The following is a 19,650-nucleotide window of genomic DNA, read 5'->3' as shown; positions in this document are numbered from 1 at the left end:
GCGGGGAAGAAACGCTCAAATGCTGTAGTTTCTCTTGTAGAAGAAACTTCCCCGAAGCCTTTAATGTGGTGTGGAGAGCCAGAGGGACAGGCCCTCACTTGTCTCCCGTGCCAGATGCCTGCGACACAGAAAAGAGAAACTTGAGATTTCTGCAGGAGCTGCATTTCTGTGCCCGAGTTCACACAGTGCCCTTGCCAGAGACTACAGGACTACTGCTTGGTGTATTTCTCCAGGTCAGGTTTTTTTTTTGGAGGGGGGGGAATGTTGTCACCGACTGACAGCGTTCACATGAGCACCAATCCTCGCCAAAGGCTGAGCGTTTCGCAGGCACGCCGCTTTCTGTATGCCAGTCACTCCCCGCCTTGCCCGCGGGTCTCGGCAATGACTGAGGAACACACGCTCAGCATCCCAATGAAGTGGGTCCCGCGGTGACGCCGCTCCCTTACTCAGCAGTTACACAGCTCTCTTTGGAGCTGCTCCGCTTCTGTGCTCCCTCTTCCCATTTCTTTCTCTGGACACGGTCCGAACTACACCCGCTTCGCTTACACGTCCCTGGTTCCCTGGGAGAAGTGCAGGATGCAGGCAGGCTCACACTGCTTTTACGGGGCTCTACGATGCTGTATGGCAGCGTCCTCTGCCTCCGTAAGGTGCGCGAAGGGTGCTTAAGAAGGAGCAGGTCTCTCTAGAGTGAAATTCCTGGTCATGTAGATTTCAGCTCACAAAGGCTTTTCTGTTGAATCATTTATGCCTTTCTGAATTAATTTCTTATGAGCATCTACTTTCAGGTTCATGTCGACCTTCGGATTTCTTAATAAGCCAAGGCTGACGAGGCTGCTTAGCTTGCTGTTTTACACAGGTCCTGCCCTCCACAATTCAAGCCAGAACTTTTATTAGACTCCAGTTGAAAGTTGTTTGCTTTTCTTCGCTGAAAAGCTCCCTGGCAATCAGAGCTATTAGCTGTCTTCACGTGGTAAACATGTTTTGGGCCAAACCAATAGCAAAAATACCGGTAGGTCCTGCAGGATCAGGGAGGGTTCCTGGTCTCATCAGAGACTGAGAGTGCAACTAAGTTTTGGGGTTTTCTATATGTATATGTGGCATGGCAGTTTACCTTTGGTTTACACGTGATGATCTAAAATACTGCCTGAAATCACAGCCTGCTTTTCTGGAAGGCTGATATAATGAAACAGTCTCTAGGTGCAATAGAAGTGTTTCTGAGAACGTGAAAGCAGCAGTTTGACTCTGGGTTCCCCAAACAGAAATATCCATAAGGGAAAAGTTGGGCAAAACACCACTTTGTTCAGAGATCAGCTCACGGAGCTGCAGGACAGTTCCAGTTTGCACGGCTTTCCAGTAGCCAGCATGGATGCGAGGAATGGGGCCCATCTCAGGTATTGTTGGCATGTTGACCTTTGACTGCTGCTGTGTGAGAATCTCAGGCCTGAAGAAGTTCTCCGGAGTTTCTGGGGTTTAGACTACTTCTTTAGTCTGTCACAAAGTGGAGCACTGTGGAGAGAGACTGTAAAAGCATGCATCTCCTTCCATCCTCAGGGCAGCATGCACATGAGTCTGTGTGCGTGGATGGTGCCGTTCAAAAAAATAAATAAATAAATTACGTGAATCTTGGCTGAAATACCTGGAAGCTTCTCCCCAGTTTGAAAGTTGCTGGCTTTGGACATGGGAATGCTTTTCTTAGTGCCTTTTACAGCATCATCACAGGATTTTTTATTTTTTTTTTCCGGGGGGGATCTTTGATATGCAGTAACCAAACAGGATTTTCAGGTACAGGTACCCTGAGAAACTGCAGGTCTCAGGAGAACAGGCATGGTTATACAGGCACACTCCCAACTACTGAAAATGGGAAAGATGAGCTAAATGAAGCAGCCCCCCCCCTTTTTTGTGGTTTTTTTTTTTTTTTTTGAGCGTGTGTGTGTGTTTATTTCCAGGAGCTCTGTAACCAGATGTCTTACTCTTCCTAGTTCCAATAACAGCTGCCTCTCTACATTTACAGGACCCTTGGCCTGGTGCTATAGTACCAAAGAGGTGAGCTCACTGAAGCTGTTGTCATGGAAATTTGGATGGCTAGCACTTTTCTCTAAATGTTTCATGCTGTTTTTGTTTCTTCGGACTTCTTTATAGCTTCCAATCTCCCTACAGGCAAGCCATGGAAAAGGAGATTTGGTAGAAGTGCTTTGGAGTTTTAGGCGATGATGTGCAAGGAGTCTGTCTTTAAAACTCTGTCAGTAGTTACCCAGCACCTGAACCAAAAATCCATGCTGGAATTTTGGAATGAGGATAAATCCCAGTGGAACACAGCCTGTAGGATTTAGCATTTTGTGGCAGCGACTGACATTTTCACTTGGTGTATAGCTGGGGGAGGCTGACTTGTGTGGACTTCAGAAACATTTTTATTTGAAAACACAGTTTAGGGAGCTCATGCTACATTTAGTGGGTGAATCACAGAGTCATATACAAAACTATCTATTGTAGGCTGTTGTAATTCAGGCAGCATTTTGTCAGTTCGGTGTTTTTAAAGATTCGATAATGCTTTCACACATGTTTAAAAGAATCAACACAAGAGCCCAGTCCATGTGAGTATTAGGTGGGGCTGAAATACCAGCAGTCCCCAGCGCTGACATCATGCTTTGGGGAAAGAAAGACACATACATGGAGGCTTTCCTTAAAATCTTGTCTTCTTTCCCTTACTGCTTTCCTTCAGCTATTCTCACAGAGCATCGCCCTTGTGTCCCCCTCCAGCTTTTTGTGGGGACCCTCAAAGTCTGTGACGTCTGTTTTAGAAACGTTGAATACTCACCACTCCCTTTTGGATTTCCTCTGTAAGTATTTAAATATAGAATATTTTGGAAATACCGTGAAGGTCAGAATTCCCTCGCTGTGAAAGGGGTGCAACCGGTGAGTTGTCCAGCTTAGCTGAAGTTCAGTGCTCGGTAGTCGTCCACCTGCCTTACCGTTTTCTAATGGAACCCAGCTGTAACTTGCGGTGAAGAGAGGAATACGAACAAAAAAGGAATAATGGAAAATTTACTCTTGGAAGAAACTAGTGGGTTTAAAATAGCAGTCTCATAACCCTGAAAAGAGAACAGGATCAGAATTTGTGTGCATCGTTACGGTTTGTAGCTCAGTAAAGTATGATGTAGATCAGATTTGGTATTTATACAATACTAATGCAAATAAGTAGCAGGAGCTCCAGAAATGCTTATGGTGATGGGCCAGCATATATTGTTGAACATCTTTGTTTACACTCTTATCAGTACATCTTTTTTATTGATTATGGTTCTCCCTTATCTTGCACTGTCATGTGGACACTTGGTTTGGAAAGGCACCTTGCTAGGTCTGTGTGGTGACTTCTGGTTATCTCGGTTCCCATCAGCGCAGCTAGCTTGCTCTGACTACAGTGATGGAAGAGCATCATTGATTCTCAAGATATTTGCTAAAATATTAATCTTCTATTTTCAAACAAATGACTTGGGTGCTGTGGTGTGTCTTTTCCACAGTGTGGTTTTTCTTTTTTTTTTTTTTTTCCTGCATTGCTTTCTGACACAGAAACAAGAAGACTCACAGTAACTAATCTCCCTCAATTTCGTCTCTTGCTGTTTATTCATTGCATAATTACTTATTGCATAAATAGTATTTCCACACTCCTGTCAAGCATCATGTAGGACTGGATGCTGGTTCAGTGTTGTTAGGACAGCTATCTGAAGAGACCAGATGATGCAGGTAAATGACCTGCCTTGCAGCTTCAGAGGATTGTTGATGATACCGTGTGATGGCTAATGGAGAAAGAACAGGCGGATGGATTTCAGCTGTTACGCTTCAATTACTGGAGCCTTCCTAGATGAGCTGCTTCTGAGCTCATTCAGCAGTGCCTGCATAGGCCAGGCAATAGTGCTGAACTGAGGTGATCGAAAGAAAGTTGTTGGCACAGGCTGCAGGTCTAGAGCTCTGTCATTGTAGGCCTGTAGTGAGTTTGGTATGGGACATCGACATTCTTGTTGGAGTTCTAGGCAGCGGGGAGAATCATTTTCATGATCTGGAAGCATTGCTAAAATTGCTCCTGGATTCTTTTCTAGGGTGACACCTTGGCTTGTCCTTGGGGTGGCTTTCAGGAGTGATCCCTTAGCTGCATTTGTCCTGGTGGTGCCTTTTATCCATGTTTTGGCAACTCTCGTCTGTGCAGGGCAGAATGTGAAGCTTTATCTAAAAAGGACAGTGACATCTATGATCTGTGTTTTGTCTTGGGTCATGCAAATTCACTTCTGACTGTCAACACGGGGAGCAGGCTTGGCTGCCTTGCAGCAGTTAAAAGAGACCAGCCAGTGGAGATGTCAGCCTCTAAATGAAGAAATGAGGTCTGATTAACCGCCAGAAGCACAGGCAAGTGACAGTAGGTGTGAAGTAGTGCGGTGCGGGGTGGTCTGCTAGACTTGGGATGCTTGGTTTTAGCTGTGTTCCTACAACCCATGATGGCATTTGCAGTGAAATGCTGTCTTGCAGACAGTCTGTAATTAAACAGCACACTTTCCACGCTGATCATCTTCCTCTGAATAAATCATTAAATATCTTCTTCAGACATCTAGCATCCCATCTCTTTTTTTTTTTTCCTTGCTTCACTTTGCTAGCATACTTACATACTTGATATGGACATAATAGGCTTCTTACAGTGACTTTCAAAGGTACTTCAAGTAAGAGTTTATGGAACAAGTACTCTACAGTAAAGACACATTTTTCCAAGCTTTTTTTTCCCCAAGATTTTTGTCAAATCTGGATATGAGATGAAAAACAGGTTACAGAAAAGTTTTTGCCTACTTTAAAAGATACAGCTGTCTTAAAATTTTAACAGGAGGGAAGAGGCAGTCTCTAATTTGTCTTTTATCAGCAGGAATTGGAAGCATTTGCTTTTTAGGACAATGATCCTTGACTCTTGGGAGGAAAAATTGGCAAATGCCCCTAATGTGATCTGGCTATATCTTAATGGAGGGGACGTTGAGTAAACAGTTTGCGCTTCCCATTACTTTCCTAAGGACGTTCTGGAGTTACAGGAAGCTAACACTGCGATCTTGGGCAGCAGTGTGCTTTGGAGTGTCCTTGATAACAGTTTAGAAACTATTTTCAGGAGAGTTAGAACCACGACCTATCCTGTTGCAGCTAAATTTCTTCCAAAAAAAAAAAAAAAGCTGAATTATTTTCATTCAAATTATGTAATAAATGCTTTAGTTCAAATGCCTATAATGAATAATGGGAGGTCAGTGAGCTTTCTTTGAGTTGTTTCAAAAATCAAAGCACGGCTTAATTCTGTAGGTTGTTAACAATTTTTCTGTATGTTCCCTAAATAATAAGGGTCTTGATACGGGCTGTGGGTTACACTCAGGTGTATGTTTGTATTGTTCTTGTATTGTTTGTATTGTATGTTGTATTGTTCTTCCTCCTCTTCCATTACACTGAATGCACTGTGCCTTAGGAATGCCTGGAAAAATCAGCAGCATTAACTTTAATCTTCAGATTAACCTCTGTTAGTTCTGTGAAGTATCCTGCTTTTCCTAAGACGACCACCTAGGTAGGAAACAAAGGCTGGCAAACACCCAGTTTCAGTTCATATTTTCAAATGAAGTTAATTTTCCTAAATAAATACAATATTATTTGGGGTGATTTAGAGTGTATTTTAGAAAAAAATGAATACTAACAGCTAGTGTCAAGTATATATGTGGGTTTCATGGAACTATACAGTTCCATGATGACAAGTCCTGGTAATGTCTGTAACTTGTCTTCAGAGATCACTAACTTGTCACATGAGAAGGTGATGTAAATTCTGCTTTCCCCAGCTGGAAGTTGGTACTTTTCAAGGCATTAACTTTTGTGAAATGGGATGTTTGTGGGAAGTTTAACTGTTATGTTGCAGTCCTGTCCATCTGTAAGCTGGCCTGAGGCAGGTGAGATCTGTTACTACACGACACAGCTGCAGATCCTTGCTCCTCCGAGAGCAAATGGGTTCACTTGCCTGTTAAACCTACCAGGCAGGCAGAGTGCTGGAAAAAAGCTAAGTGCTTTCTGCACTCTGGTTCCCTTGGGACCTCCACGTAGTTCTAGGGAGAAAGACTGTGGAGCTGTCTCATCCCCCGAGAGGCCTTCCTGTGTTCTCAGGGTAAGAGATGGTGTTGTGCTCCGTTGCAGGTAGAGCTGACTTACACACCAGGTCAGTCAAAGGCACTCATAGGCTTTCCTCCCTCCCTCCCCAGTGACAATTTCAAAAGAAAAATCCACGGGAGGTGGATTTTTGACACTCACTTGGATCAGATGTCCGAAAATGCTGTATCAGAAATAACCTCAGTTGTAATGAGGGCACACATCACGACTTGGATTTTCCTCCCCTCTTGTTTGAAGTTGGGTATTGCTTTTCAAAAAAAAAAGACAGACCAATTTAAGGCTTTTTATCATTTGAAATTTGTTTTGCTAGCTCCTGTTTTGCCAGTTGTCCCTATGTAAACTGTGATAAAAGCTTTGAAAGCAAAGGAGATGGGGAGAGAACCTGGCTTCTATTATGAAATTGGAATTTAATCTGATATTTTTTGTTCCCGAAATGTTCTTAGTAACTCATTTCCTGTTCTAAACGCTGTTGTTGCCTTTCAGTTTAAAAAACAAAACAACACCCCAACAACAAAACCTGTCCCAAAAGCTTTCGAATGTCATTGCTGTCTCTTCCCATTTATATCCATGTAATAGGATTCCTCTTGTGCCCTTCCCTTAGCCTCCAACTCTGCCCCAGGCCTGTCTCAACCCTGTAAAAGGAGCTGCTTGCAATACCAAAGAGCAAAAAGGGATTTAATATCTGTTCATAATGAATGAGCACACAGGTTTCTAGCTATTACTTTACAACTGTTACTGCCTCCACATTAAGCAGTCACCTCGTAAAATGTGAGCCAGGAATCCTTCAGGTATGCCCAGTAATCATTGTTACGTCTTCAAGTGCCGTTTTCATTTGTGAAACTGCACAGAAGGAAAACTTTGAAACAAAGGATGGAGAAGGTAACACTGTGAAGATGTTCACCTGTCACTTGAAATACCCGTTGACTTACTTTATTTCACATTTGTTGCTTAAAAGTTGTGGTATTGAACGGAGGGGGGATGGAGCTGTACAAGATGAAAAGAAATGGTTTGGATAGCAAGCAGAGAGAGGGGCAGGGGAAGAATTACTACCTTGTAATAAGCCCTCCGGGTATGGAGTAAATTATACCACCAGGCTTCTCAGAAGCAGATTTTGCAGGAATGCCTCCTTCAGAGCCAGTCAGGTGGCTCTGCGTTCAAAGCTGCACTGAAGCCCCACAGGGGCGTTCCATCAGCTGCAGTTTATTTTTGATCGTGCTTTTTCCTGGGGAGGGGTCCCAAAAATAAGCAGCGATCCGGGACACGGTGGCTTATTTGTGGCAAGTTGCCAGGTTTTGTTGTATTTGGGGCTTTAGGGAAGGTATGTCTTGAAAGCATGTAAGTAAAACGTCAAAGTGTGTCAGCAACGTGAGGCATCTCTCCTGGGGAGGAAACACCACCACAAAATAGAGTAGTCCAGCTTCGCTGGAACATCAAGTACAATTATGTTCTATTTCTGAGCTTGGTTACAATAATTTATAAAAGCTTTCTGCAAATATTATTTTTTTAGAAAGGAGAGATCATCTTTTTGTGCCTGTTTAAGTTGCATGGAGTGTTTTCCAACTCACATTGCTCTGGAAATGATTACACTTTTTGCTTTGGTCTGAGGATTTGTGAGGAAGTTCCTCAAGCTATTTGTCTGTAATAAAGGAGCGTGGTGGTGTGGGAGCAGCGTGCTGTACTTGGAGCATCAGCCTGCAGTGCTCAGCAGGTTTGTGACTTGGGGGAAGTATGGTCACCTTTGACTTTTTATGATAACGTGTAAACTGTAAGAGCGCACACAGACTACCTGGAGCTGCTCTCACGGTGCGTACTGTGTCATTCCCTTCAGACGGTGCTGCTAGTGCCACTCAGCCACCAGGCTCCAAGTCAAAAAGAACTGGATTCACACAGATGACCGCACACAGAACATCCTTGGAATTTGTGTGCACTCTTGTTTATCAGCTTCCTGCACGTCCCTGCAGAACTGGAGTCTCAGCCCCATCACCCTCACTTATCCCATTCTCTGTATAGTGCCCATTCGAACCCTAACAAAGCAAACTGCACCCGCAAGCAGACATGCGGTATGATCACTTCTCCTTTCCTAGGCCTGGGGCGATATTATTCAGCTTAATGAATTATTTCAACTTACTGAGGTTGAAAAGCCATCTCTGTCATGCAGTCAGGTCTGGTTCCGCAGCCTTCCTGACTTGCTGTGTGGGCAGCCCAGCTGTTGGCTCTCCTGGCTGCTTCTCACAGCCTCTGGTCGTGCTCCAAGTTGTTCTCTTTCGAGATATCTACAAGTTGTCTGGCTACATGAGACACCTAATGTGTATTAGGTACTATAAAGAGAAATCATGCTGCCTATTATTATTATTGGTTTTCCCTTCTGCTTTGAACCCATGCAGTTTTGGTGGTGGTGGGTAGTAGGACTGTGAGATAGACCAACACATGTGGATGGTGAAGCTGCTGAAATAACTGAATAAAATTTCACCACCACCAAAAGCTGAACAGTGTGGGTACAGCAGCAAAGCTTTGGGTCGTACTCATTGAGACGTGAAGTGATGGAGCAAAGGTGAGCTGCCTCTCCATGCACCCACCGACCTGAATGCTTAGAGAGCCTGGTACGAGTCTTACTTGGACTCGAAGTGTGGTGCATTCATTATGCACAGAAAACAAATGGATGGGAGCTTGGAAAGCATCGTCATCATGCAGGGAATGGAGGAACTGTAAACTTTCCGCCTCTCTTTCTGAATTAAATCTTGGTTTGAAAGAATTCCGTGGGAGGAGTAAAAGTCAACAAGTAGCACAGGAAGGAAACTAGTAATTACGGTATTGTTGAAAGAACTGTTGATTAGGAATCAAGGGGTGAAAATTTGGAAAACAAGAATTGCAGTTAATGACTGGAGAAAGTCAGTAATATCTAGGAGGCCGTAGAGCAGTTTCCAGGCAAGATAATCAAAGAAAACCCTGTGACTACACTTAAGGTAAGACCTGAATACAAAAGGTCTTCCACCGAAATGGAAATGAACTTGAGAAGATTGTTACTCTTTTCTACCTTTAATTTATACTGATGTCAAAGCGTAAGGAAATTCTCTTGCTTTGAAGACATCCTTTTTTCTCTTTCAGTGAGAGATTAAAGACTGGGTTTGTGCTGTATGTATTTAGTTCATTTTTTGGTTAAGCTAGGAGGTGAGGCTTCTCACGAAGGAAATCTCAGCTGGCTGTGGCTTGACGTCCTTCTGGAAGGAGCAGGTTTCCCATTGGGAACAGGAGGCTGTGGGGTGTGTGCTGTTGGGGCTGTGTGGAACTGGGTGTGATGCTGAGCCATCTGATCAGGTTTGAAGTTGGATCTAACTTGAAAGTTTGCCCTGCTTTGTGTGTAGGGTGGTTGCACCTTCAGAGGTCGCTTCCAAATTAAATTTCTTTGTGATTCTACTCCTGTGCAGTCTCAACTTTTTTTGGAAAACCTCCCAATGAGATCTATAGATTTAAAGGCATTAGATCTAAAAATGCTAAGCTTTGCATTCCCTTGAACAGAAAAAACTGTTCAGAAAAGGTTGTTGACCACAAGTGTGGGTTTAGGGAGTGGTACGGTTGGAAATGTTGATCTGTTTTATTACTACACAGTTGTTTTGCTGAAGTGTGCTGAAAACAGACCTGCTGTTTTTCAGTAAACATCATTCCTCAAATCGAAGATTCCGCGTGGTCTTTTAAAAATGCAGATAAATACTTTGTTATATCATCTTTTTGTAGGTGTTGTGTGTCTCTCAAGAATGATTTTGCTTTCTTCAGTTCCACCACTCCACAAAGTATTCCATGCTAATAAACGCTGTACTGGTGACAAGCATTGCTATAGGTCCTGATACAACTGGATGGCTTCTCCAAAAATATTTCGCCATGGACCATGTTTCTCTTGTAGCAGTACTCGTTAATAAAATAGAGAGGGAATGGCATTAGCAGCAAACAATGTGTTAGACTTCTTGACGTATTTTATTGAGCCTGCTGTGGACAGAAGAGCAGGCAAGTAAATACCCTTAAAATAATTCAGATAGTTTGTCCTGGGATGCTTGAGTAGGCAGGCAAAGCTTGCTTAAGGAAAACATTGACTCATTTCAAGAACTTTGTGCAAGATTGTTAAAGGTCTATTCCAGCCACTGCGATGTGCTATCTTCTGAGGTTCAACTCAAGATCTTATCGTAGTGATTTTTGGTCTGCAAGAGTTTACGTAGTGTATTACATAAAATCAGTTCCTGACAGCACAGGTCTTTATTTTAAACAAAACCACTTACGCCCTTGAAATAGTTAAGCCTGTGCTTGAGTCCTTCACTGACCCGAAGCATTTTGGAGGGACCGGTACCTCCGTAGTTACGAGGACTTTGCCACATCTAAAAACATCACACTTTTTTTGCCCTGAGTCCTCACCAGTTGATGTGTTTGATGGCTCCTCTTCTGTGGCACGCTTTGCCTGTGTGCCTACTGCATGTTAAAGAAGCAGGGAACCTTTTTTTAGTCTAGTATACCAAAAGGCAGCTGTTGCAGTCAGCTGTTACCGGTCCTTCTTCATTAAAATAGTTTCTTACTCTTTCTCAAATCCACTGACAGGCTAAAGGCATTTCGTGTCTTTTTGTATGCTAGTATGTGAATTTGCAGGGTGATGTCTGGTTGCAAGTGTGAGCTTCTCTTTCAGGGAAGTGAAGGGAAGGAGCTGCTTCCTGTTCTCCAGCTGCACCAAACCTGTGCATGCTTACAAACGATTGCCTCTTCTCCTGATTTCATGTGCGGTGCAGAAGCTGTAGCTGTTAGCCTGGTATCAGACCAACATGCATCAGGAAGTTCTGGGTGGTGGTTTGTGTTCTGCTTGCTTACCCAAGGATGAAGTCACAAGAGTACTCAGCATTACGGAAAATAAGCATTCTAATCATAGCAGAAGTAACATGGTATACTTAGTTGTAGTGGTTATAAGTACGTCTTTTTCAATTAAGTTTCAATTGTATCTTCAATTCACCAGTCCTATTTGGCCCAGAGAGAGCGATGAGAAGGCCGTGTTCTGTGTTTGGTAAGTTTTGTTGTTGCTTAGTCTGTTGTTCTCTGCTTACATTTGTGGGTTTAAGGAAATAATTTTAGGTCATAAATATTTTTAGGGGAATAATTTTAGTTTTTCTGTTTACAGAAATAATCTTTACCCACTAATTACATATTTATACTGAGAAACAAGTCAGAAAACACACAAAAATAGAAGTATTCCAGAAAACACAATTTGTACAGCAGGAAGAAGTCATGTATGTATGCAGTAGGCTTGCCCCACTGCCTTATGTGAGTTAGATCAGCAGGCACAGTTACTCGTGCCTACAAAGATGTTGGTACCTCAATCACCACGCCGAGGTAGGAAGGGACCTCTGGGGGACACCTTATTCAGCAGGGCCACCTAGAGTGTACTGCTCAGGGCCGTGTCCAGGCAGGTTGAGTCTCTCCAGGACTGGAGACCCAGCAACCTCTCTGGGTAACTTGTGCCAGTGTCTGGGCAGCCTTACAATTAAAGAGATTTTCTTTCTTATGTTCAGGTAGAATTTCCTGCATTGCCTCTTTTCCTTTCACGGAGCACCATGAGAAGAGGTGGGCTTTTCTTGGAGGGGATGATCCTTGAAAATCAACCAGCAATCCTAGATCCCTCTTCTTTGTGCAGCCATATCCCAGGGACTTCTTCCACTCAGATCCACGAACTAGCCAAGCTCTGCTCTCCTCAAGTTCAGGGCTGTGATCATGCTCTCTGCCCTGTTTCGTAAGGTGGTCATTGTGGTGAAGGTTGCTCCTAAACTTCACATCCCCAGCTGGTTTTTCATTTTTATCAAGTAACAAGCCCAGCAGTGCGCCTTCCCTCCTTAGCTCCTGCATCACCTCTGTTGGGGGCTACCATCAGCATGTTCCAGATACCTCCCGGCCTGCTTTTGACTTGCTCTGTTGCCCTCTGAGCAGATACCAGGCTGGTTAAAATCACCAGGAGGGCCAGTGACCCTGAACGAGAGTCTGCTCCCTGCAGTCCAAAGAAGGCCTCATTTGCTAATTCTCAGCTGTAGGTGCTCAGCTGGCTCCACAGGCTGGGCTCCAGGCCTCCCTGCTGCTCGCTGGCATCCAGGGCACTCCCCTCCTCACCATCCTGGCTGGCCTCTCCTCAAGAGCCTGTTTCTGGCCTATGCTGCATGCCCACAGAGCCTGGGTCCTTGCTGGCATCAGGTTCTTCACAAATAGAGAGATGGGAATGCAAAAACACAGGGAGCGCTCAAAGCTTGTTTTAAGCTTGTATTAGCTTCATGCATTTTAAAAGTAAGTGTCTAGAGAGAGGTAGAAAGGTAGTAAGAATAGCTGCTCTGAGCTAACTCTTGCAATAGATGGGCCTTTAATCCTAATTCCTGGACAAGTAGAAGAGGTTAGGCAAAAAAGTTGTCTCCTGTTTAATCTTTTTCACACCTCTTTCTACAAAGATGAAAAAGTGAATCTAGCAGGACTCGTGTACTTTATTCTTCAAACTACTTCAGCAGTTACAGCAGCGTGCAGCTCTCTGCGGAGCGCTGTTGCAACCATTGTGGCCACCAACTGAAAAAGGCCATTGGTGGAGGCGGTGAAGTGTGAGGGGGATGTCTGAAATAGGATAGGAATGACCTGGAAATCTCCAGCCCAGTGGTATTGAGCCACCACCCCACCACGCAGCTTCTGGCTCAGGTAGAGTTACGGTGCGCCTGCAGGTAGAGGTGCTTGAACCACAGGGAGAGCCACCAACAGTGGTAGACTACTCTGCATGAGCTGCATGGGTGCTTCTGCAGCTTGCACAGCAAAAATATCATATATGTATGTGTATATATATATGATAATATAAGTATATATATATGTAATATTTTAATTTTATTTTAATTTTATATTTATATATATATAATTTATATTTTATATAAAACAGATGTATATATCTGTTTCCTGCTGGTGAAGATAGGCTTGTACCCCCAAACTACCAGGAAAATGTCCCTCTCCACAGATGGAAGTTCTCCCATCCCATGTATCATCCCTGGTGTAAGAACTGGCAATCCTTTTGTTTTGTAAAGAAGCCCTATTCTTCCAATTTCTGTGACTATGTGTAGGCTTGGATTACTGTTTACAAAACTCCAAGCAACATTACCTTAATTCAGTAGCAATTTGAGCTCTGCTGCTTTTTGATGCAGATCAAAGAGACAAAACCTGATATGATTTAAATTTGGATTAATTGCTGGAGGTTTGGAAGAGGTGTGGTTACTGTTAGCTGAATGGCGTGCTCCTTAATCTGGAAAAATCCCAGCTGTGGTTAATGAGCATTTGCCAGGATAGAGCCTGGTAGTTTATTGTGATAATTCCAAAGAGCTTTATTTATACATTTCAGATTTCTTTCTTTTGGTTTTGTTTTTATTTATTTATTTATTCATTGAATGTTTACGTGATCCTCACGTAGTCAGCACCCAGGTCTATTTGCTGAGGCAGCCAGGGCCAGAGGGAGCTGAGCAGCGCCTGCGTTCCTGCTCTCCAGATACCTGCGTAAAGGGCCCGGAGTGGTACAGGAGGGTGAAAAGAGCACAAACGTTGGTCAAGCCAAGAACAGTTCCATGGGAAAATGTACTTTGTTCTTCTCTTATTCATCATAGCACCGTGTCTTGATTGATGAAGAGGTTTTCAACATTTAATGTACATAACGGTCAGAGGAAAGGAAGGTGGTGGCTTGCTGCTTCTGCTGTAGCAATATCCGTTACCTAATCAGAAGTAATAAAAATATATTAATAGATTGTGAAGTTGTTTAGGTGAATAAGCAAGAACAGCGGAGTCCATGGTTTTCATTAAGCATGGCCTAGAAGCCAGCTGGTCCTTATAAGTGACATATTTCTCTTCACACATGCTAAGGCTTGAATTAAATAAATACTCCCCTTTGTTTTCATCAACAGGCCCACTAAATCTCTTCGGACATGAAGTTTACTTACTGCAAAGTAATTCTGAGGGATGTAGTCTCTAGCTAAAGTCCAAGGTGTTTGACAACAAAACTATTGAAGAAACCAAATTCAATAGGAGCACATCTGTGGTGGATCCCAAACGCGCAGCCTGGGCCCCGCCTCAGCTCCAACCCTTGCAGCAGCTGCAAACTCTCCTTACAACCCACAGCACAGGCTGTGCCAGGGGAGCTTCATCCCTGCCAAGATCGTGGCAGGCTGGCGCTCTTGGCTTGGATGGCACGAGCCCTTTCCAGGACCTGCCTCCCTCCTTCGCTGTGGTCGCTGCAACCTCGTCAAGGGCAGAGCTGGGATCCCAGGGTAACTGGGGAGGGTGGCTGCCTGTAGCTGGTGAGCCCAGGCACTTCCATCAGGGTCAGATGTGTCTATTGGAAAATGCTAAGGCAGCTGCAGCTTGAAGTATGGCTAGAATCAAGTCGTCTGCTTCGCCCTCATCCTGACGTGTTAGGTGACTAAGAACTGTGTGAAGGAGTATCAGGTAAATACAACTGAGGTGAGCTTTGGGCTGACCGTGGAGCAAATACATACTATTTGAGGTAATAAAGGTTCTATAACGAACCTTAAAGGTATTTTTTTACTTTCTTCTTGTATGTGATTTAAAAACAGTGAGGCAGGAAGCTGCCTGAATCAGGGCTTTCCGGCTGCTAAGTGCCACCGCTGGGAGCAGGCTTCTGAAGTCATGACCCTTACCTTCCCCGTCGGCTTGGCTGTGCGATCAGCTGGTGGCTCAGGGGTGAGGTAATGCTTCCTGAGCCACGCGGGGTGTTCTGTCGTCTCTTACTGGTTGTTTGAAACCTGCTAGCTGTATGTGTGTGTGCATTTCCTTGTCTAGAAAAAGCATCACGCGGAGGTCTCTATGCATTCCCAGAGTACATTCAGTTTTTGCTGTGCAACCTTTTTCTTCCTCTCCAAGTTCTTTGCTGTTTTCTCTGGTTTACCTACATTTTTGTATAGTGTTTAGCTAGTAGGTGGCCTTGGAAACATCTGAAGAAGATGGAGCTTGTGCCTCCAAAGCATTCTGTAGGTTCAGGGCTGCCTTCGCTCTTAGGGTTTTGGTCTGTGGCTCCCTTACTGCCTTCTGTACTATCTGCAGCCAAACTCTTGTGAAGTAAGCTATTGATTCTCGATGGAGGAAACTTGTTCTGTCAGGGAACTGACACACTTAGCATGACTTGTTCTCAGAGTAATTCAGGGGAATTAAAAAGCTGGCAGAATTATCTGCTGTAACCATAAATTGTGGCCCCGTGGCAGCAGCACGTGCTGCAGGAGAACCTTTATCTATGAGGTGAATCACAGCAGTGCAGTGTAACCAAGCACTGGCAAAGCTCTTCTGATGACATGTTGATGATGCTGGACCTCCTGACGGGGAAGCAAATGAGCAATTTACCTAGTCAGTGTTTAACGTATTAAAACGTAGGTCTGTTGGAGAAATACAAGATCCCTTCAGCTGGTCTTTCAGAAAATGAAAACAAATCAGCCATGCAAGAAAAATAACAGCAGGGAGCACCTCTGAGTGTTGCAGCTTGTTTGTTTTAAAGCACCAGATGCTAATTTTGTTTATTTTCCCCCTCTTCTAGGTGCCTGAGATTATAAGCTCGATTCGACAAGCTGGAAAAATTGCTCGTCAGGAAGAGTTTCAGAATAATCTCTCAGATGTTGAAGACCCTTTTGCCAAAAAGTTTGAGGTGCTGTTCTGTGGACGTGTGACTGTAGCACATAAAAACGCACCCCCAGCACTCATAGATGAATGCATTGAGAAATTTAATCATGCGAGTTGTACAAAAAACTCAGACTTTAGCTCATCGTCCCAACAAAATGAAACTGCCAATAACTCTGGAGGCTTCTCTTTCGGCAGCAAATTTCGGTCTGTCTTCCAGCCCTTGATGGGTGAAGAGGAGGAGAAGAGGCCAATTAGGAAATCCTTTTCTCAGCCTGGGCTTCGTTCGTTAGCTTTTAAGAAGGATTTTCAAGAGGGAAGCCATAGGAGTAACAGCTTTGTCAGGTCTTTCGAAGAAGATGCAGTTTCACTGAACCTAAAAAGTCAACTTATCTATGGACACAGTGTTGTGCAGCCAACAGACATTGCAGAAAACCGGACGATGTTGTTTACGGTAAAGCAAGATTTTGCATCTATTGGTGATGGTGTTTTCACGTCTTGGAGTTCGGAATGGCAAACGCCAAAGCAGATTTTCAGATGGATAGCAGTTGCTTCTTTAATAACTTAATTGCAATTACCAGAGCTTAACTTAAACTCGCCTACTTCTTTATAAAGTATTACCAGTCAGTATAAATTGTTTGATGTAGTCAAATTAAGGTTATGCTAAATAGTTTAAAACAGCATTATCCAAATCACTGGGCTTCTAAAGACAGCTTTTAGCAAATTAGTTGCTAGTTACACAATTGCAACATGGTGTGTATAATTACACTAGCTAGTAACAGAAGAAATAAATTTCCTGGTGAACAATTTGCCTTTAACTAGAGCAGAAGGACCAAACCATGACTTGAGCTAGTGGTATTTATGTCCCCTGATAAGCAAGTTTATTTTTATTCAGCTGTCAACACGTCTGTGTAGTGATAGAGCAGTGCAGTAACTCCCTTTGCTACTCCATGCCTGCCTCCACTCCTGTCCTGCTTTTGTGTGGCTGGCAATGCTCTTGCCTTGATGGGTAAGCAGCAAAAATATTTTTTGAAGACCTCAGAAAGAAGTACAAAATCATAGAATGGTTTGGGTTGCAAGGGACCTTAAAGATCACCTGGTTCCAACCCCCTGCCATGGGCAGGGACACCTCCCACCAGACCAGGTTGCCCAGGGGCCCATCCAGCCTGGCCTTGAACACCTCCAGGGATGGGGCATCCACAGCTTCTCTGGGCAACCTGTGACAGTACAAAATTTCTTCCTTACAGCTAATCTAAATCTCTCTTCTTTTAGTTCAAAGCCATTCCCCCTTGTCCTATCACTCCACTCCCTGACAGAGCCCCTGCCAAGCTTTCCTGTAGGCCCCGTTAGGTACTGGAAAGCTGCTGCAAGGTCTCCCCGGAGCCTTCTCTTCAGACTGGACAACCCCAACTCCCTCAGCTCTTTGTAGGAGAGGTGCTCCAGCCCCTTGATTGTCTTTGTGGCCCCTCTCTGCACTCATTCTTATAGGTCCATGTCTTGTGCTGGGGACCCAGCCAGAGCTGAACGCAGGGCTCCAGGTGGGGTCTCACAAGGGCAGAGCAGAGGGGGACAATCACCTCCCTCACCCTGCTGGCCACGCTGCTTTTGATGCAGCCCAGGATACGGTTGGCTTTCTGGGCTGCAGGTGCACATTGCCAGCTCGTGCTGAGCTTCTCATCAGCCAACACCCCCAGATCCTTCTCAGGGCTGCTCTCCATCCACCTCTGCACAGCCTGTGCTTGTGCTTGGGGTTGCCCCAGCCCAGATACAGGACCTTGCACTTGAAGTAAGGTTTATGTTATTTGCTCCATGTTATATTTCATAATATCTTACAGAAAAACCTGGAGCTGACAGGACAATAGCTGGCTGTTATAAGGAAATCTCGGATCCGTCAGCTGCTCTCGGGGCTGGGAGTTTTTAGAGACAGTAACAGAGTGGAGTAGATGTGGTTACAGCATTTTTTTTTTTTTTTTGGAGGGGAGAAAGAGTTGTGCTGCTTTAACAAGAATCACTGAATTGTTACACCTGTTTTTTTTTTTTTGTTTGTTTTTAAAAAAAAGGAACACAGTGAGCGGTACAGTTAGCTATACCTGGTTAAAAACTTCTGTTTGGTTGTGGCAGGCTGGCAACAGAGAGTGAGATGGAAGAAGGTGGAGAGAAATAATTTCATCTTCACCTTGTTCCCCTGAGCAGGTATTTCACATGGAAAATATAAATGCCCTTTGTAATAAAGCCTAATCTTTAAACAAATCCTGATTCCATTATTAATTCATATGTATGTACCGGAGATGGACACGCTTAAGTCCAGACCCAGTGTACTGCAGCAGGTACCTTTTTATTTTATATAAAACCAGCATCTCTCAGGGAGGCGTGCAGCTCCAGCTTGAATGCAACGTCAGTCACCTACCGATAGGCTCACTTCCAAATTCTGCAGCTCTGCTGATCTGCCTTTCTACTTCGGGTTGTATTTTTTGCCTGGAAATACAGTGTTTAATACCCACAGTTGCTTTCTGTTGCCATTCAGCCATGCTGAGCTTAGCTGACAGTAAGGAAGTGAAGTAACCGTGGTTTGTGACTCTGGTGTCCCCAACCTCGTGGCATAGCCGAGTTGTGGGCAGGCAGCCCCCGTGGTCATCAGGTTCTGAATCAACATACACCGTGCACAGGTTTCCACCTTTGCTTATCAGTTTGTGTGTGGCTGTGTATGAAATGCTCAAGAGTAACTTCTTATCCAGAGGAGCAAAATAGTTTGTATTTTCTGAGTTGAAGAAATTTGGATTTTCCCCAAGATTGCAGGAGAGGCCGGTGTATGAGGTCTGAAAAACTTCAGATAAGTTATCTGCTGACGCTGCTGACCTGGTTCAGACAGTCTGGATTTTTAATCTCATCCTGAAGAACTGCTTTCCTAGCCAATTTCTTAGGTTTTTGTTTGCTTTTCTTTTTGAGGTTTTTCTCTCGGGTGTTTCGGTTGCTGGTTTTGTCGTGTTCAGCTGGCTTCAAATGCTTTCTGCTGCCCTGTGACCAAGTATGAAAGGCATGCGTGGGGCTGAGCTAAGAGCGAGCCTCTTAGGAAGGGAGCAGGGGGAGGCTGCTGAGTGGGTGTGAGTAGGAATAACCCCCACAACAGCGGCCCTGGGGGCAGTAGGAGCAAAGTGGGAAAATGGTTGTGGCTAGCTGGAGTGAAGGAGGAGGTGGAAGGTGAATGCACAGGGCTGTTTTTGACGCAGAGAAGTGGCACATCTCACTCTTAACCTTTTCCACACAGGATTCTCCCCCCACCCCTTAAGAAGCTCTGGGTGTCTTGGTGACACTGATCTTCTGGCGGGTGTGCGTTGGGATTTGGTGGTGGTTGAAGCTCCAGCAAGTTTGTCTCAGTCAAACCTCTGAATGGATCCAGATTCTGCCCATCTTCCCTAAAATCTAATGTAAGACTTACCCTTGGCAGGCTTTCAGATGTGCTGGGAACTGCGAGGAATCTAAACATATCTGCGGAAATGTTACAGAGATGTTGCCACCAGCTGAGAAATCAAAACCAATAGTTTCACCTTAAAAACAGTCCTCACCTATCAGAAGTTCACATCAGCTCTTGGGGCACTGCTGTACAAATGGCCTCCAGATGAAATTAAGTTAAAAAATACACTCCAGTAAGCTTGTTCTTATAGTTTGAGATAAAGCCTTTAAATTAAATGCTATGAGCATCTTAATAAAGTACGGGTAGAGAGAATACACTTAAATTTAAATTTTGGGACAGTTTCAGTAAGTAGCTTTTCACAGTAGCTTTTGGGAATACAGTGTGTGTCAAGCCTGCTGAAAGTAAGAAAAGAGTGTGAATGT

The 19,650-nt window shown here is 44.1% G+C and overlaps 1 protein-coding gene across 14 annotated transcripts in view; it reads left to right on the top strand.

Annotated features, from left to right (window-relative positions):
• Nucleotides 1–19,650, top strand: part of TBC1D1 (TBC1 domain family member 1) — a 116,088-nt gene that overhangs the window by 36,343 nt on the left and 60,095 nt on the right. For 12 of the 14 annotated variants that reach the window (XM_035555042.2, XM_035555057.2, XM_050710691.1 and 9 more), the window contains one exon: nt 15,737–16,270. In XM_035555042.2, coding sequence (XP_035410935.1) covers nt 15,737–16,270 — 534 coding nt within the window. Of the gene's footprint in view, nt 1–116; nt 234–2,011; nt 2,044–15,736; nt 16,271–19,650 lie in introns of those variants that run through there. The other 2 variants (XM_035555098.2, XM_050710694.1) reach the window with 2 other exon arrangements.

The sequence above is a fragment of the Cygnus atratus genome, chromosome 4, assembly GCF_013377495.2.
Source record: "Cygnus atratus isolate AKBS03 ecotype Queensland, Australia chromosome 4, CAtr_DNAZoo_HiC_assembly, whole genome shotgun sequence".
In the NCBI taxonomy this organism is placed as follows: domain Eukaryota; kingdom Metazoa; phylum Chordata; class Aves; order Anseriformes; family Anatidae; genus Cygnus; species Cygnus atratus.
This window is presented reverse-complemented; position numbering and strand designations above follow the sequence as displayed.